At 48.3% G+C, this 27,329-nt stretch overlaps 3 protein-coding genes across 11 annotated transcripts in view; 2 read left to right on the top strand and 1 right to left on the bottom strand.

Annotated features, from left to right (window-relative positions):
* Nucleotides 1–10,251, top strand: part of LOC122386468 (potassium/sodium hyperpolarization-activated cyclic nucleotide-gated channel 3-like) — a 54,954-nt gene extending 44,703 nt beyond the window's left edge. For all 7 annotated transcript variants that reach the window (XM_043375693.1, XM_043375690.1, XM_043375692.1 and 4 more), the window contains 3 exons: nucleotides 2,351–2,468; nucleotides 4,609–4,882; nucleotides 8,309–10,251. In XM_043375693.1, the coding sequence (XP_043231628.1) occupies nucleotides 2,351–2,468; nucleotides 4,609–4,882; nucleotides 8,309–8,627 (711 nt within the window). In that variant the 3' untranslated portion in view covers nucleotides 8,628–10,251. The remainder of the gene's footprint in view (nucleotides 1–2,350; nucleotides 2,469–4,608; nucleotides 4,883–8,308) is intronic.
* Nucleotides 10,252–10,510: 259 nt separating this feature from the next.
* Nucleotides 10,511–12,554, bottom strand: LOC122386469 (mitochondrial inner membrane protease subunit 1-like). Its single transcript, XM_043375694.1, has 2 exons — nucleotides 12,540–12,554; nucleotides 10,511–11,663 (listed from the first exon to the last, which is right to left on the bottom strand). The coding sequence occupies exon 2, from the start codon at nucleotides 11,541–11,543 to the stop codon at nucleotides 11,046–11,048; it is 498 nt and encodes a 165-aa protein (XP_043231629.1). The 5' UTR covers nucleotides 11,544–11,663; nucleotides 12,540–12,554; the 3' UTR covers nucleotides 10,511–11,045.
* Nucleotides 12,555–15,004: 2,450 nt separating this feature from the next.
* LOC122386467 (dual specificity protein phosphatase 12-like) lies at nucleotides 15,005–26,993 on the top strand. Of its 3 annotated transcripts, none has more exons than XM_043375686.1 (9): nucleotides 15,005–15,071; nucleotides 21,157–21,285; nucleotides 21,937–22,062; nucleotides 22,377–22,473; nucleotides 22,653–22,739; nucleotides 23,060–23,208; nucleotides 23,508–23,662; nucleotides 25,104–25,233; nucleotides 25,791–26,993. In XM_043375686.1, exons 2-9 carry the CDS (start codon nucleotides 21,249–21,251, stop codon nucleotides 25,940–25,942), a joined length of 933 nt encoding a protein of 310 aa, XP_043231621.1. In that variant the 5' UTR covers nucleotides 15,005–15,071; nucleotides 21,157–21,248; the 3' UTR covers nucleotides 25,943–26,993. The 3 variants fall into 3 exon arrangements, with proteins under 3 accessions (XP_043231621.1, XP_043231620.1, XP_043231619.1); XM_043375685.1 differs by lacking the exon at nucleotides 15,005–15,071 and adding an exon at nucleotides 16,252–16,396; XM_043375684.1 differs by lacking the exon at nucleotides 15,005–15,071 and adding an exon at nucleotides 19,390–20,870.
* The last annotated feature ends 336 nt before the right edge of the window (nucleotides 26,994–27,329 follow it).

The raw sequence follows: 27,329 nt of genomic DNA, 5'->3' as shown, positions 1-27,329 counted from the left end.
CTGTGACCTCTGAGGTCAGGTCAAGTGACCCAGGCGCGGATTCATTTTTTATTAATAACTTCGCGAAAAAAATGCCGCAGAGCCGCAATTTTGGCATCATCATGTTCGCCTCACTCAGGCGCGTCGAATGGTATACTTTTTGTTCGGCTGAAGTTAACTTAAGGTGTTGACCGTGGGTCAAGGTCAGGTCAGAGTCCTCCAGATCACGAAGTTGGTTGAAGGAGGTCATGTTGCATATCATTCGATTCAGCAAGTCTTCCTGAGTCCATTGGTGGCTTTCTCGACTCGCTAGCTCAATTTAATCGGGAGTTATTGACGAAAAACTCTTATTACCCTAGTGACGTCATAAATGACGTCACGTAAGACCAACAATGCATAGGTGAAGCATCGGACCTTGCAAGGAGTGCATGAAATCACGATTTCGTGTGCTTGAGATAGTTTATTAGGCTGGAGCCTGTCCGGCCGCGCCGCCCCCGACCTTGGTCAGGTCACATAGGGCGGCCGACTAGACATGTTCAAAGCTGAGTTGACGGCAAATAGGCAAAAACTGGCAGCTGAAACTTGCTCGCTTATGTTCAGAAAGGTGCGGAGAGTTCAGCCATGCCCTATTCGTCATATCCATTTTTATCCATTTTGACATTTGTCAACTTCTTTATTAAATACTATCGTGAGAACGATACACATGCAGGGCTCTTGTTCTAACTCATTAAACTCAAAAACCATTCATTGAAAAGCTACCATGATAGCAGAAACAGCTTCATCATGAATTGTGCTATCCGGTGATATGCTATTTTCTCATATATCTTCTCGAAACTTCCGTAAAATTTACGTTGAAAACTGGACATATTTATCAATACCATAGCCCGATTTTAGGAACCGGAGCGTGGGTCTACTTTCGGCAGGGATATAAGTCCTCAAATGGTAAAGTGGCTTAAAAATAAGGTTCTATCAGATAACTTCAGACAATTTCCTACCCACTGATAGGTATAAATAACAGTTTATCGAAAGTCGGGTTTTTGATTAAATTCGCGCTAATCTGGTATTCGGCAAGACCGTGCGACGGCCCGGCCGACTCAGCATGCTGCCAGCACCACGAGTTGCCGTCGGCCGCGGCGGGTCGCTCTCTCCGGACACCGCTTTCGTCGTACCCCTGTCACCCGCCCCCGTGAACCGGCTGACTGTACCCTGGTGTACTTTTCTGCAGCTCCCTCCGCCCACCCTCGCCACCGATTGACACGGGACCCGGCCCCATTAGGCCTGACGCCGCGCAGCCCGCACACCAATTGTTCTTTGTGTTTGAAGATTGTGGTTTTTGAATGTTGTTCAGTGATATCAGCACACAGCATAGGAAGGGGAGTCTAGGAAACGAGGAGGTAGCTGGTTGCTTTCAGGATGAAACTACCAAGCAAGAAACGTTTCTCAGGCTCTGAGCATTTCAGTCACCTTTCCTATCCCGTCCATTTTACTTTTAAAACGTTACAATTTTTTCATCAAATTCAACTATTTTACTATTCAATTGAACAAATTATTTAAATGGATTTATGAATGATGTCCGTCAAAGCAATACATCCATATCTTCTTATCCTTTACCACATGCCGAGATATCCCTTTAACATTAGCACGTGCATTTGGGAAATGACTTCGGCCCGCCTCGGCTAATGTTGAAGGTATTTGGGAAACGATTTGGCCCTAGGGCTTTTTGATTTTCCCAGACAAAGTTTTACTGAATATTCTGAGCGGAAGAACCAATTCCAAAGAAGATATTTACGAATTGTGTGTTCACTAACAGCATCAGCAAAAGTAAGTGACTGCGTGTTTACTTACTTTTGCTGTCAACGTACTTCAACTATAAACAAGGGTATCGTTCCAATGCCAATTTATTTATTGCTGCAGAACATGGTCAGAATAGTCATTATCACAACATAATGCACGCAAAAAACGAACACTTAAAATGCGCAAAGCATCTTAACGAGCCACAATGAAACATTTGATATTGTTCCAACTGGGATCCAAGACTCGTTTGATTCATGTGGTTACGGCATGTGGTAAATCTCTTCCCAACCTTGGGCTGTGAAAATGCAGTTTTATTCACCTCGGTTTTTGGCTACGGACCTCGTGCCTACCGGCACTCGGTCCTCCGCACAAAAACCTCGGTGAATAAAACGCATTTTCCCAGCCCCGGTCGGGAATATATATTCACAACCTTTGCACAGTTGTACTCCGAAGCCATGATTTTAGAATGGTAAGTTTCTGACACCACGGTATACCCGGCAGCCGCATCCCTGGCCCGAATCCTCCCAGCTCCAGCACCTCTCTCAGCGCCATGTTTAACGCCCTCTCCTTCGGCCAGGATGTCATCAACTATAACTGTCGAGCGCTGGTCGCGTCGGTGCCCTTCTTTGCCAACGCCGACCCGCAGTTTGTCACTGACGTGGTGACCAAGCTGGCGTACGAAGTGTTCCAGCCAGGTCAGAGCGGCTTGTTTGGCTGCGGGGCCGACTGCTAACCGCTTGGTAGCCGTTCGAGACTGGTCGACTAGCGGCCGGCCCGCGGGCCGCTGGTGTGGGCCCGCGCGCCGTGTGTGTCTTGTCTAGAGTAGTCGGCCAGCAAACGCGCCGAAGCATGGCTCGGAACGAATTGGCGCCCGGCGCGCCACGTCCATCTTGGTGGGTGGCTGTGGGTGCTGTAGATAAGAGGAGGACGCTGGTGTACAGAGAAAGCCGTGTAGAAGGTTCGGTGAAGTTGGGCGTCAGAGGAATGGGCACCGCATTTGCCGTGCTGGGTTTCGGTAGATGTTTTTCGTCTAATTGTCGGGTTAATGTAAGTACTTTATTAGTATGCCAAATCTCGAATTTGTTTTAAAGTCATATTTGACGCTTAAAGTTTGGTAAAACTCCGGACAGGTTACGAATTTTCAGATCGGTACACACGGGTCAGCTCAGCAGCTGAACACTAGATACACCAACGACTGAATAACTCTGAACCTTGGGCTATATTACAGCGGAAGGTAGGACATATTTCGCGGTTAATGGGACAGTTTTACTGGTGGAACGCTTTGCGCGGAAAATATATAAGGCTTTAATATATAGCCAGATGTCTGATGACTGCGCGATATGTCACTGCCAGGCCGTATATAAAACCGAAGCCAGCAGCCCACTGTCTGAACAAACGTAGCGTATCAAAATTTTGAGATAGACTTACGGTTCTAGGTGGCAAATGAATTATGCCCTAAACTGATTTTCTGTCGGGGATTACAAAGGTGATATTCTTAGCATCCATTGAAGTAATGTTATTGTAGGATAAAGAAAGTAATTGTGGGAACAAGACTTGTTACTAAGTAAGCATCGTTCTTCCCTAGCGTAAGGGTGAGGTGTACAAATAAAGCGACAAGAAAAGGGAAAATGAGGCATCGAAAGAATTTCGCTCGATTTTTGGCTTTCGTGTGGTTTCATTTATATGTTAAGTTTTACCGCCCTCTCGCCCCCTGATGGACATCGTACCAGATCAACTAATAGTTGGAAGAGTCATTAAAATCTAGCAATAACTCATCGCTAGCTTACCTGAGTGAAGCATACTCTGAATTCGGATAATGGCATGAGGGAACTGCGAAATGAACGAGCTATCAACAGCTTTTTATTGCTCTCACCTCAGTAGGTGAAGGCCATATCAGTATTGATTGAGATGACAAAGATGAAAGCATATGTACTATGTAGGTGACGCATAGATGCATGGGGTTTGCACTGTCCAGCTCACTGCATTGGGCCTGATTTCTTGAAGCGTGTGTCCATTGCAGGTGCACATGCTCAGTCAGATTACGGTGAATCCGCATGCTCAATATCAACTGCACGCTGTGTGTGACGGTCTCCAAAGTCGTTCTGTTTCCATAGTAACAATTGTATACAAGGATGCAATGTAATTTTGCTGTGGCTCCAGGCCTTGTTGAACGGTATGTTTCAGTGTACAATTTTAACTCCATCACTCAGCTTTGAGAAGCTAGTTGATAAAGCCAGATGATGCATTGCATTGATGCAATGCAGTTTGTCGATTACATCGTATGCAGACGTTTTTGGAGTTAATCGGCATGCCAGTTAACTTTACTTCGATGCACGTGCACGACATAAAGGCATGATTGCCCATGAACGGAAAAAATGATAATTGCTCGTTTATGAATGCCTCTACTGTCAATGATATGAAGCCCATGTTCACTATTGTGACCAGCACATTATGTTGCGCCTGTTGCTGTCCAGGGATGCATTTTAGACGAGTAGGCATTTCTCCCGCTTGTAATTAGCACGTTTTCCTTGTCTTCGGGCGAGGCGGGTCCCATCAGTGGCCTGTTGCTTTGAGGGAACCAGATGATGGGTCGTAGTGTATAACTCGTGATGAGTTTAACATAAAAGTAAAGGATTTTAGCCTGAAAGAAACACCTAGCAATGGAAACAAAGGATCAAACGAATTATACGTACTTGCTGTCCATTCTACTTCATGCAGCTATTTCGACAATGCAATTAAACGGTTCAAGCTGGACGGAAGAGTTACCCGAATGACCTTGGTAAGACTATCATCTAGAAACGCGCTCCATCTCACCTCTGCGCCGACCCTCTTCAGGTGACATCATCATCAAGGAGGGCACCATCGGCAACAAGATGTACTTCATCCAGGAGGGGATAGTGGACATCACCATCAACGGTGAGGTGGCCACCTCCCTCAGCGACGGCTCCTACTTTGGCGAGATCTGCCTGCTGACCAACGCGCGCCGCGTGGCCAGCGTCAGGGCCGAGACGTACTGCAACCTCTTCTCCCTGTCCGTGGAGCACTTCAACGCCGTGCTCGACAGCTATCCGCTGATGCGACGCACCATGGAGAGCGTAGCTGCCGAAAGGTGAGAAATGAACGAACTTGATGGCTTACCTGACCTGACCTGAAGCCTACCCTTCAACTTCTCACCAGGTCTGACCTGACCGGATGTTGTCGTTACTCAGTCCGAACAAAGTCTGGTAAAATTCATTGTTTGTTTTGTTTGTTTTGTTTTGTTTTGTTGGGTTAGGCCCTTTCGGTCGACAAGACCATTGCAGAGCCGGAAGGATGATAGGAATTAGGGGGAGACATTGGTCTGGGCAGGCACCCTAGTGAGTCGCCGGGGCTGAGCCCGTCCAGAGGACAGGCCACCCAGCCCCAAGGCACTCACTGCACCCGGCTACGGGGTGCGCTCCCTCAGGAGCAGCGGTGCCGCTCCAAGGGAGCAGCCCGCATGAGATAAAGATGCCTGTCCAGCCCGGAGAGGGGTTGCGGGGTGGAGGAGAAGGATTTCAGTATCCTGAGGATAGAAGCACGGAACGGTGAAAATCCATGAATAACGAACCAATTTATATACGAAAGTTTGGCAATCGTAATTTTGTAATTCTACAACACAATCGATGCAGCCGTCGACCTTTTTAATTATATGCAAGAGAGAACATCCAATTTGGCTGATCACCAGCCGGGACAACTTTACGTGATCTTATAATTGATTAGAAAGAACGTTAACCCTATTAGTGGCAGGCTCCTGGTATACCCCTATTAGTGGCAGGGGGGCTGTTTACGACCCCCCCCCCTTGATATCTCGAGATCTAACGGGCCGATTTTCAAAATTCAAACGGCATTCGATTTCGCTCAACGTGATCTACATTTCTAAAAAATAAAAATTAAAAAATGTCAACAGGGGGGGGGGGGGGGTAGAGGGGGGTAAAAACGGGCAAATTGCAGATACATTTTAGACTGTTTATCACGGCCAGGTTTCTGAACCAATCCTAACGCAACTTTTGCCGATCGATAGAGAATGAACCAGGAATTCACATGGATCCTAAAAATATGCATTTTCAAAATTCATAGGCGGATACAGATCATTGAGATTGGGGGTACACAAAAAGTATAGTAAATAAGGTTTTTGTTGGTACTGTTTCTAAAAAGGGTGGTAATGGTCTTGTTATGTTACAATTTTCTTATGAGAGAACGGCTACAATTGTATTGGTCATGCATAGGCGGTGTCAGGGCACCTATGTTGGGAGGTAAAACATAACCCCCCTTTTTGGACGCCTGGATCCGCCTATTATAGCAAAAACGTGTCAAAAGAGGATGCACAATAACTGTATATGTTATCACATGATACCTTTCATTCACTGTTCGTAAAACTGGTGCAGCATCGTGATCTTCGCCCAAATGACTCGCTTCACGAATAGGACCCCCAATTCCCAGTGCTCTGGAGCCGCCCCTGGTAAAGTTATGAACTTGAAATTTTCAGGGAATAAGCCCAATTTAGTTTTAGGAAAAGTCAGAAACTTTCAGCATCGTAGCTTCAGCGGTTTCGGAGATATTCCCGAAAAACCTGAGGGGTGGATAAAAACAACCCCCCCTGCCACTAATAGGGTTAAGATACCCACTAATGAGAATAAAAAAAATGTCGTTTCCATGAGACCATTCCATTGCACCATTCTATCACACAATTTCCGTCACATCTTTTCCAGTCCCATAGTTCCCATGCATAGTTTCCAGGATAAGTCATTGGTTACAGAGCACTGCCTATTACAAGTATCTAAATACGTTAAGTTTACGTTTTACCATGCCCCGTAAAGAAAGCTGATGGAAGTATGAAATTCGCTGCATAAAGCTCATTCTTTTTTTTCGAAAGAATTATGTCATTTCTCAAGAAGCTGCCAGGCTCAGAGACGGTAGGATGTGACCGAAAAAGAGCACCGTTTTGGTGATAAATGACACAGCTGTTTGTGAGGGCTTTTCTGGTAGAATTATTAAGGTGATATGGGTTCCGGTGCTACCGTTATCATTTCTGCTTGAGCTCTCTTACATTAAGGGGAAACGCGTGCTCCGCTCAGCGGATCATTTATCTCATCTGCACTGGTTTTGACGTGCCCAAAGGCTTTGATTTCAAGTATTATCAGTCCTGTGAATGAATACATGAATAATCTTCGTATAGGTATAGCCAGATCATGCCAATTTACATTTGAAATATTTGTGAAGCAATTACCCACTTATTAGTTATTACTATTATGAATACAGTAATTTATCTTATAATAACCCATTAAAGTCGTAAAACGGTGCTGTCATTGGGAAGCCGCGGCGAGGAATGCCATGATTCGAACGTGACAAAATCTGACGTAGGCACATGCCAGATTGTTGAAAACATCTGACATGTGTCAATTTCCCGGAATTCCGATCAGGTTGTTTGGGATTAAAAATATGTGACAAGCTTTGGTTATCAGTAGGTATGGTCTTAAAAATGCCCAATCAAAATCGCTAAAAAGGGAACATCTCATAGTAGGCATGAAAACAATGCAGCGTCGTCATTCTTGATGTGTACGGCTTTCGATGAAAATCCAGCCGCTAGATGGCACTAGTAGAAGCGCCTGCAGATAGACTGCACCGCCGAGCAGAACCAGTAGAACGGCTGGTCGCAGGCGGCCGACAGCCATCCGTCCTTGCTTTCCTCCAGGTCAACAAACCTCATCCTCATCCACACTATACCTTGTCCAGGCTGACGCCCACCCCGTGGTGAGGGCGTCAGATCCTTTATAGGATTCCACACATCCTCTCTCCGGGGTGACATTTTGAGGGGCAGGCCGGGCTGTCCCAACGGGACATTCCCGTCCCACCTTGACGGTCTCGCCGATGACCACTGCAGTCCGGGCGCCCTAACTCTCCACGGTCTCTACCACAGGCCACTGCGGTGAACCGCTGATTGTCAGCTAAGTTCAATGTCTCAGCCCTTTCACATCATCTGTCGTGATCCTACCCTACCGAACGAGGTAGGTTTCCCTCCCGTCAAAACTCGCTTATGTAAGTCCAGCAAAAGCGGCGGACGATATTCTAGAAACGTAGGAACGTAGAGGCATTTAGAGGCGTTAATTAAAAGACCAGCAAAACTGAACAATATTGTCCATTGAATCGTTCTTTTCATAAAAGTCTCGTTTCATTATTCAATCTTCTTTTCATTTCAAATTATGTCTCAGCATCTCTACTAAATCGTCAGAGACCAACAATCTGTGTGCTCTTATTTCTTCGTCTTCTCCATTTAAAGCACACTGTGCGCCCGATTCTCTTCGCTGTCTCACGTAACTCACTCTGCTCGGACAGTTGTGAGTCGGGTGTAATCAAATTAATTTCTTCCACCCGGAAAACACACAATAGAACGCGATAAAAACACCAACCTCTGGTCGTCTGCACCTTGAATTATCCAGTATCACTAACCACTTCTAATCGCCGGAGCTTTAGAGACTAGCCACCATAATATTGACAAACCCTTGTCTTTCCACAGGCTAAATAAGATCGGCAAGAACCCGAGCATCGTCTCGAACCGGGAGGACCTGCAGTCGGACTGTCGGACGGTGAACGCGCTGGTGAGCGCCATCGCCGTCCAGGAGCCCGAGGGACCCAGCTCCGAGGAGGAGTCGGAGCCGCACCACAACAGCATCAGCCTCCACCACCTCTCCATCGGGCGGGCGCTCGCCCGGCTGCCGCGGCCAAAATCGGAGAACAACTTCGCGAGAGCCGAGGAGGCGTGTCGGCGCACCGGGCACCGTCCCTCCTTTCACAAGTCCGACATCATCTTCAAGTCAGAGGTCGGGCCCGGCTGAGTGATGTGCGGGCCGCGCGCCGGCTGGTTGGCTCGGTCGCCGTCGCTGCTGGCCGGCCCGGTCGCTGGTGTTGTTGATTTTGTAAGGTTTTACATAGCGCTTGCTGCCGGAGCGGGTAGGAGGGCGCTGTGGGGGACGGCCGGCCGCCACTCCCGGCCGCGCCACGCCACCTGCCGGCGGTAGAAAGTGCCTGGTCCATGAAAACACTGCAGGTCGCGCGAGAGAGTGATATTATTGTTGTTGGAGCTGTGTGCGGGGTGCCGGCCACAAACCGCGTCGGCCGCCCCGAGGGTGACTGAGGAGCTACAGGCGAGAACACGAGCGACCCTAGGCCCGATCCGATAGTACCGTCCCATAACGTGCCGCGCGCGATTAGCGTAGTCGCCTGCCGAGCCACCTAGCTGCGCTGAGCCGGGTGTCGGTGGCGCCACCTGCAGTAAGGATGTCGCCACCTGCGTGGATGCTGGTGGCTGTGCGAGGGATGTCTGCCAACCGCCGTGTGATGCTGCGCGGTGACATAGCATGTGAACGGGCCTGTGGGATAACTGGCCGCTGATCTGTACATAAGGGGCGCTGCTGGCGGCGATGAGTTGCTACGTGCGATCCAGGGGTGGCGAGACAAGGTTCAAGTTCGTGGAAAACGTATTCCTGTGCGGTGGAGCTCATCTAGGGCGTTTATTTCCCGAATGCTTACAAATGACGTGCCCAGACCACGAGGGCCTGAAAAACTCACACGTACGTGGTAAATAGTCGCCGCTTGAAGTTTTACCGCCGATTGAATCAAAGGGTTTCGTAGTGCTCTAGCAGCCCAGTCAGTGACCGATAGTAGTGATTTACAGTGAGAGTAATGCGACTCCCGGGATGTTAGGCCGGAGCGACCTTTCGGCGCGCCTTCGGGCGGCCCCGTGCCCCCTGTGACGTGACATGACCTCGGCTAGTGACCTTGACCCGGACGGGGCCCTGCGATGGCCCCGGGTGTGTGCCCCCCAACACGCGCCGCCAAAGGGTAGGAGCGCGGGCAGTGGCAGCGGCAATGAACTTCGCTAAGGGGAGGCTTCACTGGAGCTATGCTTAGCCACTTCGATGAAAAGTTTTAGCCGTTCTGGAGAATCTCCCGCTCTCCATGTATCTCTTGTAGTGCTCATTGAAGTTTGGTTCGCATAGCTCACCCACACGATCACACTGTTTCTGAGGCTACGTAGCGGAGTGTGTCGATCTCCCTGGCTTGTGTGCGGCTGTCGGCTGGCTGCGCGGGTGTTCTCCCACTCGACAGTCGCTTCTTCGTGTCGCCCTAGCCATAGACAAGGCTCGTCGGGCCCGCTTCAGTGCCGCTCCGCCAGCCGCCGTGGGCCGCTCTCTCCTCTCTCTCTCTCTCTCTGCTCTCTCCTCCCCTCCCCTCCAGCCGCTCAAGTCGCGCGCGCACACCAGCCGCCCCGCCCCGCCCGCCCGCCACCAGAGGTTCGCATGCCTGGGGCGCCTCTCCCCGCCTGCAGACCGGTAGCCCTAGAGGGTAACGCGTACCTTTGTGTGGTAGGCACGAGACTCACGTTGTGATAGATATGGAGCAATATTAGCCTACCTAGGTGTAGTGCTCATTTCTGTATTATATCTTGTACAAGCAGGTATTTTTTTAAACAGAAAGAAATTATATATTTAAAGCCCGAAATGGTGTTTTGCCTGGAGCGTACTGACAAGGTGGAGTGGGTGATGAAAGGTAATGATGCCAAGTGACGGCGAAACATATAAGCGAATTGCGAAGGAACCGAAAAAAAGTTCAAACAATAATAAACTTATCCATGTTAGATGCGGGTTAAAAGCGAAACTGGAAAGAGCAGCGCTCTAGCGATGCATGGGACCACACGGCCTCACTAAGTGACAAGCAGTTTGCACATGAGTATGTATATTGTATTGCTGGTGGATTCATCCGCATTGCAAACAATCCGCAACGTAAACGGAGGGCGTAAACGGAGGACTCAAGACTTGGTGACACACTGTGTGAGAACATTTGGTGCTATCGTTCATGGCTCCGACGTGTGAAAATGATGACTAAATGTCCAACAACGCCGTCCTGAGTCAAAATCTGATTTAAATACTACTTACTGATAACACACATGATGAAAAATGAGGGTAACACGGCTAATATGACTACATCCAACAAGTCCGTTCGAGGTGACTGACCGAATCGCCCATAGCTGTTGTCAAACAATTCCTACCTAGATGTCGACCGAAGCGATGACGCTCCGTCCAGTAGGGTGGGAGTCATTTGTTGGCACCTGCCTCTGGCGAACCGCCACATCGTCCAGCAGTCCAAGCTGGTCCTGCGGACTTTCGGTCACAGGCGGCGCTCCCCACTGCGGCGCCTGCCTCCATCACAGCACATTGCCACCGAGTCCGACCTATCCAGCACCTACACCGTCCTCACCAGCGCTGGCGCTCCTCCCTGCCGTGCTGCCGCCGCCAGCCACGCGAGTCAAACCAGCCGGCGTCGGCGGGCGGCCACAGTTTGAGCACCGCCCGGCCGCGCACCAGGCCGGCCGGCACGGCGCCGAAGTTGCGCGAGTCGTTGGAGTTGGCCGCGTTGTCCCCCTCGAGCCACAGGTGGCCACGCGGGACGAGCACGCCTCGTGCACCGGCGCGTTCACCCGCCACGGCTGTCACGCGTTTACAGATATTGTTACGGGGAGCGGACGGTGAGCGCACCACGACAATGTCGCCGGCGGCGATCCGCTGTCGGAGCGGGCTGATCTTCTCTGTGACGATCACGTCGTGCGAGTAGATGGTGGGCTCCATGCTGGGCCCGGTGCAGATGACCACGTCGGCCACGTACTCGGTGGAACAGTGCACGATGCAGCCGTACTTGATGGCTGCGGTCAGGATGCCCGCGGCGCGGCCGCACAGCGCCGCCACGCGCTCCATGTCGCCTGGCGACGGACGCCGGTCGGCGGTGCGGCAGAGAGCAGGGGACGGACCGCAAACGGACGCGTTACAACAGCAGAAGTCGGCGGTCAACTGAGAGTGCCAGACTGCAGCTGCCTCCTGAAGCAGAAAAGGGGGCAAGTATAGCTTGAAACATATACAGAAGTAGTTTGATTGAATTCTACATTATAGCTGTAAATTAATTGTTTAGCAAAGGAGAATTGGGCAATGTATTTTTTTACAATGTTTAGAATGCTGTCCAGTGTCCTCTACGTCCAACTCCAAAAAGACTTAAGCCTTTGAGGCCTGAGCACATTGTTTGACCAGCTCAACAATAGAAGGGCTGTTCAAACCTATATACTAATACCTCTGTAGGTACCTTCTGATTTTTTTTAGGACCTTAGCTAAGAAAAATGAATGTAAAGACTACATATGATTTATATAGTGATGGATGATGCTACAAAGACCTACAAATGGGTAAAATAACGCTGATATACCTGTGTGTCTCTGTTTCAGATGTGTGCCCAGCATTCAATACATTAATACATGATTGAAATGTGCAGCTTGCCTATCTAAGGATCTAACAGATAGAGATCATCTTGAAGTTGACTTAGCAGCACAAGCAGTGAACCTGATCAGCCCATGTCTGTATTATCTCTCGCAGTAAGCCCTGCTCAGCATAATCAATGGCTGTTAGGATTTAGAACCAGAGGAAACAACCCCCAATTCATCCATCAAGACAAATCATAAGAGACATTAGTTCATCAGAGCTATTTTTAGAGGTTCATATTCACATTTCACATAATCTCAGGCTACTGGCAACAGAATAGGGATCGCTGCACTTTTATTTTCGAGGCCATCTATATATTTTATTCTATGAATATTGAGCGAGAGTTTAGGAGCTTCAATATTCTTACTTTCAGCTAGCATCGATCAACTAAAAATCACTCAAAATAAAGTAAAATGCCTCTCACCTATCACCTATAAATCACCCACTTTCACTTCTCCACTCCACTCTGACTCTTCCATCTCCGCAAACATATTGATATGTCTGTGATGCGCCATATACGACATCCAAAGAATTGTGCATTCAACGGAATCCGTTTGCCATGCTAATGACAAACAACCAATCAGATCGCTAGAAATTATATTGTAAGGACTGCCCTTTTTATGTTTTTTTCCAGCTTCCCTCTTCAAATAACATTTTATGCTTGACAAAACACAGATAAAATGACTAACTGAGATTATGTAAACAATTTGATGATAAAAACATAAAAAATAATCAGTTTGTGGAAGGTCAAGGCAAACTTTGCTTTTATTACTTATAGTTCCTGATACATTTTCTGCACATGATCCTCAAATGAATACGGTGTTGCTGTTCTCGCGCTGTATTTTGAACTGTGAGGTAGGACTAGGTACCTAACTATAGAAAATCATTTCAAATATGTAAGTTTGAGTTGTGCCAAATCTAACAAAATTAACAATTTCAAGCCATAACCCTCGCCTGGCGTTGATGCAACCCCCCTCAGGTTTTTCGCAAATAACGTAGAAACGGCGGTAAATGTCAAGTTTAAGTCCTAAGAAGATTTCATTGATAAATTTTTCATATTTTTACATTATTTGACATCCTGAATCCAAAAATGATACTCATATGTCTCGCAAATAAAAGAAAAAACATAATCAAACCTGACCTAACCTTTACTTACCTATAACCTACCAACCTATAACCTACCAACCTACAACCAAGGCTATATAAACCAGGTAGAACGTTCCCGACGAAAAAGTGGTGACAAGCGATAATTAGTAGCCGCGACCCTCACTTGTTCAAAACTATATCCGCAAGCAGCATTTACAGGCTAGCGGAAATCGACCAATCGGCGTTCGGCAATACTCGACGCTGATTGGCCCGATGCTCGTGACGAAATTGCGGGGGACTGTAGCTATTCCCCTATGGCGTTTAATAGACTTACGGCTTTTGAAGGGGATTTATACCAGTTTTTGTTGGGTTTGAGGCCATTTTTGAGCTTGGATATTCTTTCTGTGACTTTTGACTGTGTAATAACGACATTTAATCATGACATTCTATATACTACCGGTGTCACATCGGCCAAAAAGACCGTAAGTACATGGGATAGACGGACCACTGCTGATGGGGCCACACATGTCGGCGTGTGGTCATCGGAGGTCCGTGAGGGTTCGACATAGACCCTTCATGGGTCGGTATAGGCCCGGTGGGTCCAGTGTGCAAGCCTATCGGGGGCCGGTGCTGACCCAACAGGGCCCAGTGGCATATAATGTAAGGCTGTCTAGGCCGACGTTGAGGGCTCATGGGGGCCATATAGGACCAATAGGGACCACATCAGTCAATCAGGGGCCATTTAGGCCAATAAAGGCACTTCAGGGGACTTGAAAAGGTCATTCAAGAGCTGTGGTGGGCCCATGAGGGGACGGCATTGGTCCAGCAGGTGCAGTCAGGGGATGTGCCCGATGTTGTACGGGTATCTCAGTGGCCCATTTGGGCATATCAGTGACCAATTTGGACCCAGCAGAGGGCTTTGTAGACCTATCAGGGGCTGGTGATGGTTCATCAGGGGCCAGCGTTAGTCCATCGGGGCACGGCATATGCCCATCAGAGGTAATTGCGAGCCCACGCTGAACAATGATGGCCCTTCAACGGCCCCTAATGGATCTACATTGACCCATGGGCCATGATGTGTCATGTATGCCCCTATGACAGGCCTACTCAGACCCCTGATGGACATTCCCGGCCTCTGATGACCCTATACTGAATGCTAAAGGGGCTCTAAGTTTCTCCAATAACCCTTCGTCAACCCATTATTACCATACGCTGGCACTAGGGGCCCCACATCAGCCGCAGGGCAGTCCGTGCCATGACAGCATGTCTTTTCGGCCGATATTACATCGGTAATATTTATTAAAATCATGATTTTATGGTGTCATTATATAGCTAACAGTCATAAGAAATATATTTCAACTCGAAAACAGCTCCAAACAGCATATAATTTTAAAGAAACTCCTCCGAAATCAAAAAGCCTATTCGGGTCCATAGAGAATAACTGCGGTCCCCCGCAATTTCGTCACGAGCGTCGGACCAATCAGCGTCGAGTACTGCCGAGCGCTGATTGGTGAATTTTCCGCTAGCGTGTAAGTACTGCTCGCGGAACAAGAGTTCGTCGACAATCCTCCACAAACGTCTGTCACCATTTTTCGTAATGCTAAACAGCCGGAGCGTACCCCCCTGCCTACAACCTACAAACCTACCCTAACCTAACCTAACCTACAAACCTACCTACCTACAACCTAAAACCTACAAACCTACAACCTAACCTAACCTAAAACCTAAAATTTTTGCTGTTTCATATTTGTATCATCAGCGTCACAATTGTAGTTAGGACCTAAACTTGACAAATACCGAAATGGCAGCGCATAGAACCGCCAAATTGGGCATAGCCTCTGGGGCAACCTTTTCGCACCTATCCTGAAAATTTCAAGTCTCAGTCTTTTCAGGTCAGGTCACTAGGTCACAAAACATGATTCAAGGTCAGGGGAAAATTGGACTACCTAGGTTAGCGGCAAGTGAATGACAGAGTTATTCGTTGATAGCGTGGGTGCTATGGCTTGTAGCGCTACCTAGCCAGGTACCAAATTTCAGACACGACTTGGGGTATCTATTTGTCACTTGACCAGGGAGTTTTAGGTTCCAGTCCTATATTAATTTCAATTTCAACTCAAATTTGAAAATGCATTATTCCAGTGTGCTGACCTCATAATTTGTGGACTCAACAGTTGCCAGATATTCAGCTGAATCGATTAGTGTGTTCAAAGAGATTAAGGCACATCCTCACTGACACTTTTTTATAAATTTAGTCTGAGCCTTTTGATGGGAAGGATTCACAAGGACAGAGCCACTGCTAAGCGAAGAATGCTGCAGTGACCCTGCCCTCTACCCTCTGATTGCGCAATTCCAGTTCTATGGCAGAATTTAGAGTCCAAAGTTTAATGTGCGCACATAGCTGCGCACGGTCGGACCCCTCACTGACTTTGTCTGGCTATGGCCTGCCACCATCTGCAACCATACCTGTCAGGAGGCACATAAATGTCAAGCACCCGTCGTGTTTCGAACCCGGACTGTCATAACCGGGAATGCGTGCTCTCACCACGCGGAGTCTAACGCTCTACCAGCTGAGCTATGGGACCCGCTGAGCTACGGGAGTGACCGGGACACTGGATAGCACTGCAGATCAAAGCCAGTCCAAGCAATGGTGATGGGGGGGGGGGGGGCACGATCGGCATTGGCCAGACGGCAACAAATGCACGCTATGCCGAATAGTCTGCAGCTGGCGTACCTGGTGGCAGAATTGCACCGAAAATTTCAGCGCACGTTCGGCGTAACTTCGCATGCACCAAATTCAGCACTTGGCGGCGGCTGAATTTTTCGGCGCAGGGCAGCCACAGTTTTTGGTGAAAGATGGTCACCGAATTTAGTCGGCACACTGCCCACTGGTCAATCTAGCAGCAGAGTTGCCCTGCGGGCGGCTCTGGAGAGTTTTCGGGACGAGACGTCCCCGCCCTGGGTGGTGTTTCACCGGTGATAGCAGCACGCTAGCAGCGTGCTGATAGCAGCACGCTGCTATTACACGTGTCAAATTGGGGTTCCATGGAGACGTCAACAAGCCTATTCCTCCAGGCTCCAACACTACCAGAAGTGTGACGTCAGCTCGCGAAATGGAATAGCACCGTCCTGCTATCACCGGTGAAACACCACCCTGATCATCGCGTGCTCGAACTAGCAAGCCGCCCTGAGTCCACTCAGCGGAGGAACGGCCGCCCAGGTGAGGCCTCAAACCTCGGTGTGGAGATAGGCATGGAAGACCTTGTTCATTGTTGAACATCGCCGAGCGTCCTTAAAACATTGCAGGGGCTCCTGCCCACTGCGGTATCGAGGGGAATGAGAGCGCGGACGACCTAGCGGAACAAGCGGCCACCCTGCCCTCAAACGCCCGTTCGCTGACCAGGGAGGTCCATTTTGCTGCCTCTCATCAATGGCGTGACAACTGGTCCAAGTTATTGGTCAAGCCGCTCAATGGGAGCACGCCGCCCCTCCCTATCCCCGGAGAGGACCGAGAGGACGCCGTTTCGGTGCACCAGATGAGGGCGGGCCATTGGGGCCGCTCGCTCCAGTAGCTACGTGCACCAAATCGGCTGTCTCCACTCCGTGGCGTGCTAGCAGTGCCCAGATAAGCGGTGCCCCGCGGCGCTCTGTGACGTGTGCCGAGAAAAGGCTGATGTGCCGGAGCACGTGCTTCTCTGCTGGCGCCCGCCAGCCTCGAACACACCGCTCCGCCGATTTTTGCGGCCCCGGAACTTCCGGCTCTGGCCTTGTTTCACGGCACGACGCTACAGTGCGCTAAGCATATTAAGGTATTGGGTTTTAGTGGAAAAAAAAAAACTTATTCGGACGCTCAAACACGGGAGGGCGTCCATTACAGGGCATATTTTAACATACTGACTGCGTCCCATTTTGGGACGCAGCCTCCTGCCTTTGGGACGTAGCCCTCGCGAAATTTGGACCACTGCGTCCCACACTGAAATGCCATGGTTTCAGCAAAAAAGTGCGAGCAAAAATAAATAACATGCCTCGGTCTTTTACTGTGTAACAGATGTTGCCTTCCCGATTACTTGATAGTGGCATACGGTCAGATCAGTGCCGTCATGGCCGTCTGGCCATAGGCGGATCCAGAAGGGAGGGCACAGGGCCATGGCCCCCAAAGCGCCCGAAAATAACACAAAATCGACATATTTCCATGGACATAACAAGAAAACAAAGGAACTTTTATTTAGAAAAGTTTGGTTTATATTGCATTGTAGGCATTAACCCGCGCCCTGGTGGGGTCTGTTTATAGCGCGACCTGGTGGGGGGGGGGGGGGGCTATTTTTTGCCCCCCCCCCCTCGTATCTCCGAAACTACTGGACGGATCCGCAAAATTCAAACGGCGTTCGAAAGGCCTGTCAAATTTGTCGAGGGAAACCAAATTTCATTGACCTCGGGGTCACCGATGACGTCACAGGTCAGGTCAAAGATTAAATGTTTCACCGTTCACGGGTCTTCTAGGGAATGCGCTATAACACCGAGGAAAACGCATTTTGTCGAGAATCAGCGATAGGGCGTCAGTTGCCTAGTAGATATGTTGCTATTAGAGGTCACTGACAATACCAGGTCAGGTCACAGGTCAGGTCACCAAGGGTCACAGGTCAGGTCACATGAGCCCAACTTTACAAAGGTTGTGTGATGCATGTTTTATGGCCAATTTTTCATTTCCAACTCAATGGTGCTGGTTACAAGACTATCAGGTACGGCTTAGGTCACTTTCTGGTAAAGTTCAGGTCAAGGTCAGGTCAAGGTCAGGCCAAAAAAGGTCAAATTTTAAAGTTGATAGTTTTGCATAAAATGGGTATTGATTCGATGCAGCTCGTCACGGGGAGTCTAATGGTGGTCTTTGTTTTGCGCTACGGGGTCTAGAATTGCTAAAAATTGAGTTTGAAAATTTGACGTCATCAATTTTGAACAGTTTTTTCGCTATAACTTCGCCAAAAAAAGAGGTATCAATCTCAAATTTGGTATGTGGATGGAAGGTGGTAAGGACTATCACATATATTCCGGTTTTTGCGAAATTCAAAAAACTTTTTGGGTTTTTCGAACATTATATCCAAAAAAATTATTTTTTGATTTTTGGGGGTCAAAATCCAAAAATTAAAAAATCTGAGATAGCAGTTTTGTAGCCCTGTCGATTCTACAGCTTTTATGTCTTTATCATTTTTCTGTATTTGCAAAGCTATAGGCCTGACAGCTCTTCCCGCGAAACCCTTTTTTGGGTCGAAAACGGCAGAACATGACGTCACTCTGACGTCATTTCCGGCCAACCTATCATAGCCTTTGGAAAAAAAAAATTTTGGTCACAATGTGTAAAATTGATGTCCGGGAGGGTACTGAAAGTTTGGTGACGATCGGCGCAGCAGTTCTGGAGATATCTCGAAAAGTCTGGAGGGAAGGGGGGCAAAAAATAGCCCCCCCCCCACCAGGTCGCGGGTTAAGGAAACGAAATCCGAAGCATCCAAAGCATTCGTTTATGGATGGATTTGTTAAAATAGCTTTAACCCGGCAGTTGCTGGGGTATTTCACCACCCGCCGTTTGCTGGGGGGGGGGGGGGGGCGTTAAACGCCCCCAGCCGATAGCTCGAGAACCAATAGGCGTAGCGAAACGCACGAGGCGGCAAACGAAAGAACGCGACGAGACGCTTTAGATGAGTACTTTGAAGTTGAATTTTGAGGTCACAGGTCGGGTCAAGGTCAGGTCAAACACCTGAAATCGGGCTTTCAGTAGCAGGACTTCAGAACCTCGCGATAGGCACCTCTCGTCATAAACTCTGTCAAAACGGTGCACAACCCTTCATATAAGACCACAAGAGTGTCAGATACATGTAGGGGTCATTCAAACATAGGTCAGGGTCAAGGTCAGGTCAGTCAGGTAGGCACATATCCCCGAATATCAAAACTGGTATTCGCAGTCTATGACACATGTTTAAGGGGTAATTTTGGGTGTAGAACACGATGGTGACATTCATTTTGTCATATGTGTACGTGTTTGGTTCAAAAAGTTCAATTTAAGAAATGCATGTATCATGGTCGTGAAGTAGTCACGAGAAATTGCCAAGATTCAGTTCAAGATTTTTGAAAATGTGGAACGATAATCAAAAATCGAAGATAGCCATTTTATTGTGCATAGTATTGACAGTCTAATGGCGTTTACCGCATGTCTGTATGTCTATTCTGTGATTTTATATGATTTTTTGAACATATGCTGTTTTTGGTCGAAAACTCAGAAATCATGACGTCACTAAAACCTCGATATCTCAAAAAATTTTCGACCGATTTTTTTTTTTTGAAACTTTGTCACAACAAACTTCAATCAATTCCCTACAGGTATCTAAAATTTGGCGCACCTGCGGCGCGCCGTTTTTATGCTATAGCGCGGCGAAAAAAGTAGGGGCGTTTAACGCCCCCCCCCCCCCAGCAACTCGCGGGTTAAAATCCGATGATTCCTTGTCACAACTTAAGTGGGTATACTTTTTGACCTTAAATCATCATATCTTCAATGCGATTGGCAATATTTCACACGTCAAGCTCTATTTTGATTCATTTGATAGGGGCGAAAAAAACGCGTGAAGAGGCGTAGGTATGTATCATTTTAATCATGTGCATTGTGCATATTCATTTTTATTCTCTAAACATAGGTACATTTAGGTGCGTCAAAGGAGGTCAAACACGCCCAACGCCGTTCAGGAAAAGGAACGACTAACAGCAACGGAAATGTCATTCAATCGCCGGTCCGTCTTTTGAATGCGGATAAAGAACGCGCCACGAATGGGCGAATTTCGAGACTGGCCAAAAGCAATCACAGCCCGCTCCGAATATCCCGCTTGCTGCCCCTCCAACAGCACAAGTACACAATGACACATGTATCTGTACATTATCTCACACTTGCATTATTTACTATTTCGCTTGCAATGTGCCCTTTCCGATCAAAGCATGTGCCCTATGCGACCTTTGGGACGCAGTAAAAAATCCTTAAAATATGCCCTGGCGTCCAAGGCCCCGGACCTCTCTGCCTGGTTGATTGATATAGCCTTGATCGGTGTTTGTAGATGTGCACATGTGCTTTATATAAAAGTGGCCTAATTTTCGCACAAATAGGCACCCAATTTTAAACGCAAGTCATGCAGAAATTTGAGCGCAAAATTGCTTGCGCCGAATGTCGGCCTCACGGGCGTCCGGCGTAGTGCATGGATGTTTTCCAGTCTGGGCGTTGGTGGCCTTGCGAGGCAGCCATGTCAGTTTATCAGCCCAGGGCTGATGACACGGCTGCCAAACTTGTCCTTCAGCCATGGTGGCAGTGAGGAAAGTAGTTACAACTTACATGTTAAGTTTGACCATTTACTTTGAGAATTAGGTAGCTGTATTTTATTCATCAAATGCATGGTGCTTTATCATGGAACCAGATCTTCTTCTTCTCTTCTTATCCTTCATTCAGTTCCACATATCGGGTGCACCATCAGGCTGCGCTGATGACCCTCTGTTCTCCATTATCTCTACTTTTGGCCAATTGCAACTTTGCAAAATTGCAACAATTGAATTGCAACTTTGGGTTTGGCTGTAATGAAATAAACTGAAAACCCTGCGACTACCATCGTTGCGATGCAGGCGGCTATGCACTGTGATTGTAGCGGTCAACTTCCGCCGCAGACTAGGTACCTCGGCTTACGTAGACCCTCATATGTTTTGCGCAATGGCCAGTGCCAAGTAGATATGGGTGTCAACTGAACTTTTAGATACTATGAAGTACGAAGCTGGTGAAAATCAGTATCTGAGCTCATAGCTATTCACTCAACCATTAGGACTTGACTCATATCTTGACTCGATGAATGGTCCGTAAAATCTTTTGCTTATGTGTTTGTGTGCTCTGTTTAATACAGCAGAATGTTCAACACGGTATTGACGTGCAGTGCGACCTAACATGGTGCCTTGTATTTACAGGGATTTCTCTTCCAAGCTGTGTTTAAATGTACGGACTAGGGTTGCTATGTTTGTCATAGCGGTGGAAGAAATTGGTCAGATTTTCGTCTGCCATGGACTTTGATCCTGTGGAGGATGGCCTGTTTTTAGGTATGGTTGTGCGACTTGATATCGTTTTAAATACCAAAGAGATGAGTAAATTACGTGTTACAAATGGATTGCAATGTTAGTACAAAATGCGCTAAAGATAATCCGTTTATTATGCGTGTTTTCCTGCCCCTAAATCTCCGGTAATTTAGATCAAAGGGGTTGCCAAGGACCAAGGCCTTTGTACGCAAAAGTAGTTTCGAATTATTGTTCATCTCAACTTATGTCATGTTTGATAATCGTCTCTAATGCCGCTATTTTACGACGATCCTGCTCGAAGCTCGTCAGTATCCTCATTATTTTATAGCGATGGCGGAAAGTGCAAATGCGTGCTGCGTTGAGTAAAGGTGCTAAAACCACAAAATATTTTCAGAATTGTGACATCTCTTTCCTTAGGCAATGGGCAAGGTGCAACTAATGCCCAGCAGTCAGTCAAACCACCTTAGAGAATAGAGATGTTCATTCAACTGTGCCAACTACAATTCAAATCAATTTGTGTGCAACATGACCTTTTACGGGCTGTTCGGACTTTGTCCGAAGGTTCATATTCTTAGTTATGAAAATGATAACTGTAGAGTGACCGAGTGATATCGTCCTCCCACCGAGTACACTTCCACAGTGGTGTGGGCTGACTGGTGTATCATTCGCTTCCAGGTAGCAGAAGGGGACTGCAAGATTTTCTGCTCTCCCACACCAGTTCGACTGTGAAGGTGCTGACCATCGAGAGCGATGATTTGTCTCAGGTTCCTTCCGGCGTGTCGGAGCATAAATTTATACAAGGTTAGTGTGTGTGTTTGATTACCAAAGTTGCTGTCATCAATTATTATCACTAGCGTGATGCGCTCCGGCTGATGCTGACTAAAAGCGAAATAACTTTTTGCTTCAAATTGTGAAATAGTTTAGTTGTTGTTGTTGATGTTAGTTATATCATTTTTTGCTTCAGTCATTTTTTATTTGATAAAATTGTCCATATGCGATGCGAGTGATGATTCAAGAAACATTTTCAGTTCCTTTTGCTAGCTTTGCCACTAATAACATTTGATTTGGGTCATCATGAATTGTGTTGATATAAGGTGAGATTCTTTTCCTTTCAGTGGATGACTTAGTAACAGCTGATCTTCTCTCTCATTTTGACGACATAGTGTCGTTCATCAAGACTGGACTGCTGGCAGGTGCTGTATATGTGCACTGGTAAGTGACTCAGGCAGCATGCGGTTGTCAATTACATTCTTCCTCGTCTCGTGGCTGATGTAAACTCAATCCGTACTGCTAGCTGCCATTTTATTCAAACACCGATGCTAACGATTTAATTCCCCAGTGTGTGTGTTTGTCTCAGTTCACTGACTCAGCCCCCTTGCTGTATTCGGCAGTCGGCACGGCGTCTCCCGAAGCGCCACTGGCTGCGCCGCCTACCTGATGGCCAAACACGGGATCTCTGCCGACGACGCCGTACAGAGGTCAGTAGGGCTGGTGTTACTGAACGGCGGATTATCGAATCTAACATCTGTGATGAATCGCTGTATTCCTCTCCTCCGGACGCTGCAGATTGCATTTCCAACATTTCCAATCATTTCCAACGCAGTGCAGTGTCACATTACCTAACCTCTTAGAGTATTATCGAATCTAACATCTGTGATGAATCGCTGTATTCCTCTCCTCCAGACGCTGCAGATTGCATTTCCAACATTTCCAATCATTCCATCAGTTGTCGTCAGTTGTCCTCTCCACCGCGCCGTCAGGGTACGCCATTATCACTGACTCTCCCCTCCGCCACCAGACTGCGCCAGTGTCGGCCCTGTGTGAGCCCCAACGCGGGCTTCCGTCGACAACTGGAGCTGTACGAACGACTCGGGTATCGCACATCCCTCGAGCAGCCAGAGTTCCGTCGGTACAGACTCCGTGCCGCAGCGCAGGCCGCCGGAATGGGTGAGTCAACTGGAACGAAGTAGTAGGACAGAGAAACAACAGTTCGGAGCTTAACTATACCGAGACTTTGTGCGTTTCATGTCGGTCCAAAGTGTAGGCTGGTAGTTTTCTTATGCCCATGACTCATGAGTCTCGGTTTTGCCGTCAATCGCACAATGCATCGCATGGAGTGAAATCCTACGTTCGATCTATAAATTATTATCTGCAGCATGCTCCCATTTTCAACCCCCACTCCTCACTCCCACCGCCACCACGGCCACCACGGCCGGTGTCTGACCATCCCCCACCTGCACCGTCAGACCTGTCCCGCCTGACGACGCTGTCTGAACCGCTGCTGGTGGCTGACGCCGGCCTCCCGGGCGCGGCCGGTCCCCCGGCGGCCGTCTACAGGTGCCGACAGTGCCGCACGGCCCTGTTCTCCGAGCACTCAGTCATCAAGGAGCAGGAAAAGGCGGTGAGGATGGTGAAGGGATGGTAAGATAGGGGTGATGTGGGTAGACTGTGGGTGCAGCTGAGGAGTTAGACTGAGAAGCGCTGTTACGTCTGTGTGGTTTCGGCTCGGGTGTCATTAGTATTGATGAAAAAGTGGAACTAACGATAAAGTCTGAGGGGCAATTGTACTTCGAGTTACTCTGCCATTGTGTGTTCATCAGCAGTTGTTTGTTCGATTGTATCTTAGCCCAATTACTACTTGTGTGGTTATTGAGCACTCGCACAATTACAATTTTACATTCACTTGAATCATTACACCTTGTGACCATGGGTGGAGAATGTTTGAAAAAGTTACCCCGGCCGGCGACCGATAGTCGGAAAGACGACTATGCTCACGCTGTTGTCAACGATCATCATAAACAAACCCCTATTCTGACCCATGGAAATGGAATAATGGACGTTGTGTTTGTTCAAGGGTGAGCGTTGTATCCGACATTGTATCATTCATAACATTGTTGGCGATGATTGAAAAGGCGATTTTCTTTTAAGTGATTTTTTTTTACTTAAACTTATGCAATTTTACAACATATCCAAACCATACCTATCATGAGTCATGAGTAAATGTTGCGTTTTCAGCTTTTTATTGTGTCTCAAAATAGCTACAAAAAGGTGACAGCTCACCTCGTAGGAGCTTTACAGAGAAAATTGAACGTTCGAACCAAAGCACTAAAATGGGTCACTGACATCCAGGGACACAGTCTTTTTCAATGTTGGGTGGCTCAACCTCTTATAAGACAAACAGGGAGTCTATTCAGGGATATCGACCGGGATATCGACCAGTCCCGGTCTCGTAGCTCAATCGCTTGAGCGTTGGACTCTGGGTGGCGAGAGCACGCGTTCCGGTTACAACAGTCCGAGCTTGAAGCTTGACGGACGCTCGGTGTATGAGCAATGAGCATCCTGACGGCTACGCCCTGACGGTATATGGTTGCGGTTTGTGGCAGGCCAGTCGGAGGCAGTGAGGTCAAGCAGTGGTTCTAAAAAAAGTGCGCCGAAGGCGCGCCAAATTTTCGAAACTGAACACGATTTGAGAGCAATCTTGCAGGCAACCACACGCGGGTCCTAGGGCTCAACGGCACCGCATGGTAAGTTGAGTACCTAGATATATAGTGTAAATACTGTAAATACCTTCCTGATTTGCAGTATTACGCCCATGGCAGTCAACATCCGAAAAACGACAGTTTTCTTTTCTCGTGTGGCGACAGCTTTAAGGATTTACAAGAGTGGAAAAGTTACCCCGGCCGCGCCGGGGTAGGCTGAAAGTTACCCCGGCCACGGCCGGGGTGGCCGGGGCAGGTTCTCCACCCATGCTTGTGACCACTTGAGTTGCCAAACTCAATAGCAGCCTGTACTGCCCGAGTCCCTGATTGCCCCTCCCTAACCCCACTCCGCTCCGTCCTCAGCCTGGTGTGACCGCCGGCTGCATCCGCCTGCTGCCGCTACCCTGGATGACTACCGCGCTCTGCCAGCCGCGGGGACGCCTCAGCTGCCCGCGCTGCTCGCACAAACTGGGGTCGTTCAGCTGGCTGCCCGGTAGGTGGGCGGGGAGAGGGAAGGAGGGAGGACCGGAAAGAGAGCCGCGAAGAGAGAAAAAATTACGGATCGGTCGGCCGAATTCGTCGGACGTCAGGGTTTGATTTTCCTGTTTTGTTGGGAGCTGGCTATTTCGGCCTAAAAGGGCCATTGCACTATCAGGATGTTAGGATAGGATTGACATTGGGGTGTGCAAGCCATCGACATTGATCCGCAGCGGCGGTGGGACCGGATTGCCTCGTTGGGACAGTCCGCTCGCTTCCCTAAACGGTCACCCCGGAGAGGATTTAAACGGATCCCATTGTGGACCCGACATCAACCACCGGTTGTCTGGTGGGGGTGATCGCTAGCCCGGAAAGGGAAGCGTGAGGGGATGTGGATGGGTTTGTCCTGAGAAAAACTCCTTTGAGAGAAAACTTCTTTGGACGATCTATGCAGAGAAATTGTCTCGGGCCAGCATCGATTTCTGGTCTCTTGGACGGTTGCTGCAGGTGGGTTGTCCATTGATATGACTTTGGTGGCAGGGTGGCGCATTTAAGTCCGTTCATCTCTTTCAGACTCTGGTCTACCGGAGGAGGACTTTGAGCCGTCGTTTCTCATCACGCGGTCTCGCGTCGACCACTGTCCACCACGAGTTGCTGCGCTGTGTATAGCACAGAGGCCCCTGGCGGAGAAACCACGTACTATAGTTGCGAATGGCAGTCGATAGATGACACTGACCACAGTTACGGGCCTGGTGCCGTGCGAGAGACGAGTTTGCGTCGTTATGTTTAAAGATGGGACCATTTAATATCGGACCATTTCAGAAGTTGTCAGATTTGTCTGTACACACTCTCAGTCATTGAGTGGACACCCAAGTGGCTTCTCCCATTGGATAGTCCAAGACTCGTCCATGAATCTTCGACTGCTGCCTTGTTCGTTTAATCATTTAGTGTTCGTATTTTTGCTGGCCATTAGCGCCTCGAGAAGCATCGCGCTACATAGCCGTTTGGCTCCATTGGAGTTATAAGTGACATTGTGACTGGTGCCATCCGTGGGCATAAGTTGACTCAAATCCGACGCACAATGTCGGTATTGTTACACAGTGGAGACACAATCCCAATGGTTAAGGATCTCTCACGTGATGCCTGTGATATGTGAATGGTGTGTCTGGTGGAAAGAAATGGTACTTTCCTCCCGTGTATTGCCTCCACTTGAAATGAATTCCATCTCTCGCCCTATTTTACGATATTTTTCATAGTCACTTCAATGCACCACATATTGGATCAAGCCCGGAGCTGTATGGAAACCAGTAACCCACCGTTTGAGTCAGTAACGCGCCATTTCGTATTACGTTTGGGTGGGTTATTGCAGCAATTGGCCTTTCAGTGTTTTATGCATTCGCCACTTGGCAAATTGTACTGTGAGCTTTGAGCGTTTAACGAGCGTAAAGACAGGCAAGACATATTCCATGTTCACCTCAAATGGTGACTCGCACTCTATCAGAATTATTGAGGTTGTGTTTCCGCCGTTATGATTCATTGGAAAAGTGCAGTTGATTCCTAGTACAACATGCTAAAGAGTGGCGTACCACTCACTGCCTTGCCCGTCTGAATGTCTGAGTCGCTCGTAAACCGATATTAAAGGGCGTCGGTTGGCTTTAATAACCATTGTAAAGAAATAACTTCGCATACTTTAGTATCAAAGTGCATCGTATCGCTGTGTGCAGAGTGGCCCTTTGTCATGCAAGTGGAGAGGAAATACACAATGTTTCCATGAAACTGAACATTATTTCACTTGAAACGGGCAGGCAACTGTCGACGTTAAGCTTTCGATGAAGTTAGAGTGATTGTTTAACGACTGAAACTCCAGCTATCCGCCGGCTGATCGCAAATAAAAACACAAAATTCACGCCCAGTGTCACTGTCAGTCTTAAAAGTGTCGCCCCCATTGTCCTGCGCCCGTCTACTTCCCTTCGCCCGTGGCCCTAAAGGCACAGTTTTGGCGAACGATACGCACCAGCCGCGTCGAAATGGGCCCAGCTGCGAGCCCGTCGTCACGACGCCTCCATCGCTGCGGCAATATCCGACTTTTTGTCGCCGCTTCCGCTTTTAGAT

This window comes from Amphibalanus amphitrite, unplaced genomic scaffold (assembly GCF_019059575.1).
Source record: "Amphibalanus amphitrite isolate SeventyFive unplaced genomic scaffold, NRLGWU_Aamphi_draft 000252F_arrow, whole genome shotgun sequence".
Classification (NCBI taxonomy): Eukaryota; Metazoa; Arthropoda; class Thecostraca; order Balanomorpha; family Balanidae; genus Amphibalanus; species Amphibalanus amphitrite.
The sequence above is the reverse complement of the archived record's forward strand: the minus strand, read 5'-3'. Positions and strand labels throughout refer to the sequence as shown.

Excerpts from the sequence above, each read along its gene's own strand:
- LOC122386467 (XM_043375686.1), top strand. The coding sequence starts at position 21,249 with ATGGACTTTGATCCTGTGGAGGATGGCCTGTTTTTAG. Across the intron at positions 21,286-21,936 it reads GGAGGATGGCCTGTTTTTAG|GTAGCAGAAGGGGACTGCAA; the intron begins GTATGGTTGTGC and ends ATTCGCTTCCAG. Across the intron at positions 22,740-23,059 it reads GCCGACGACGCCGTACAGAG|ACTGCGCCAGTGTCGGCCCT; the intron begins GTCAGTAGGGCT and ends CTCCGCCACCAG.
- LOC122386469 (XM_043375694.1), bottom strand. The coding sequence starts at position 11,543 with ATGGAGCGCGTGGCGGCGCTGTGCGGCCGCGCCGCGGGCATCCTGACC.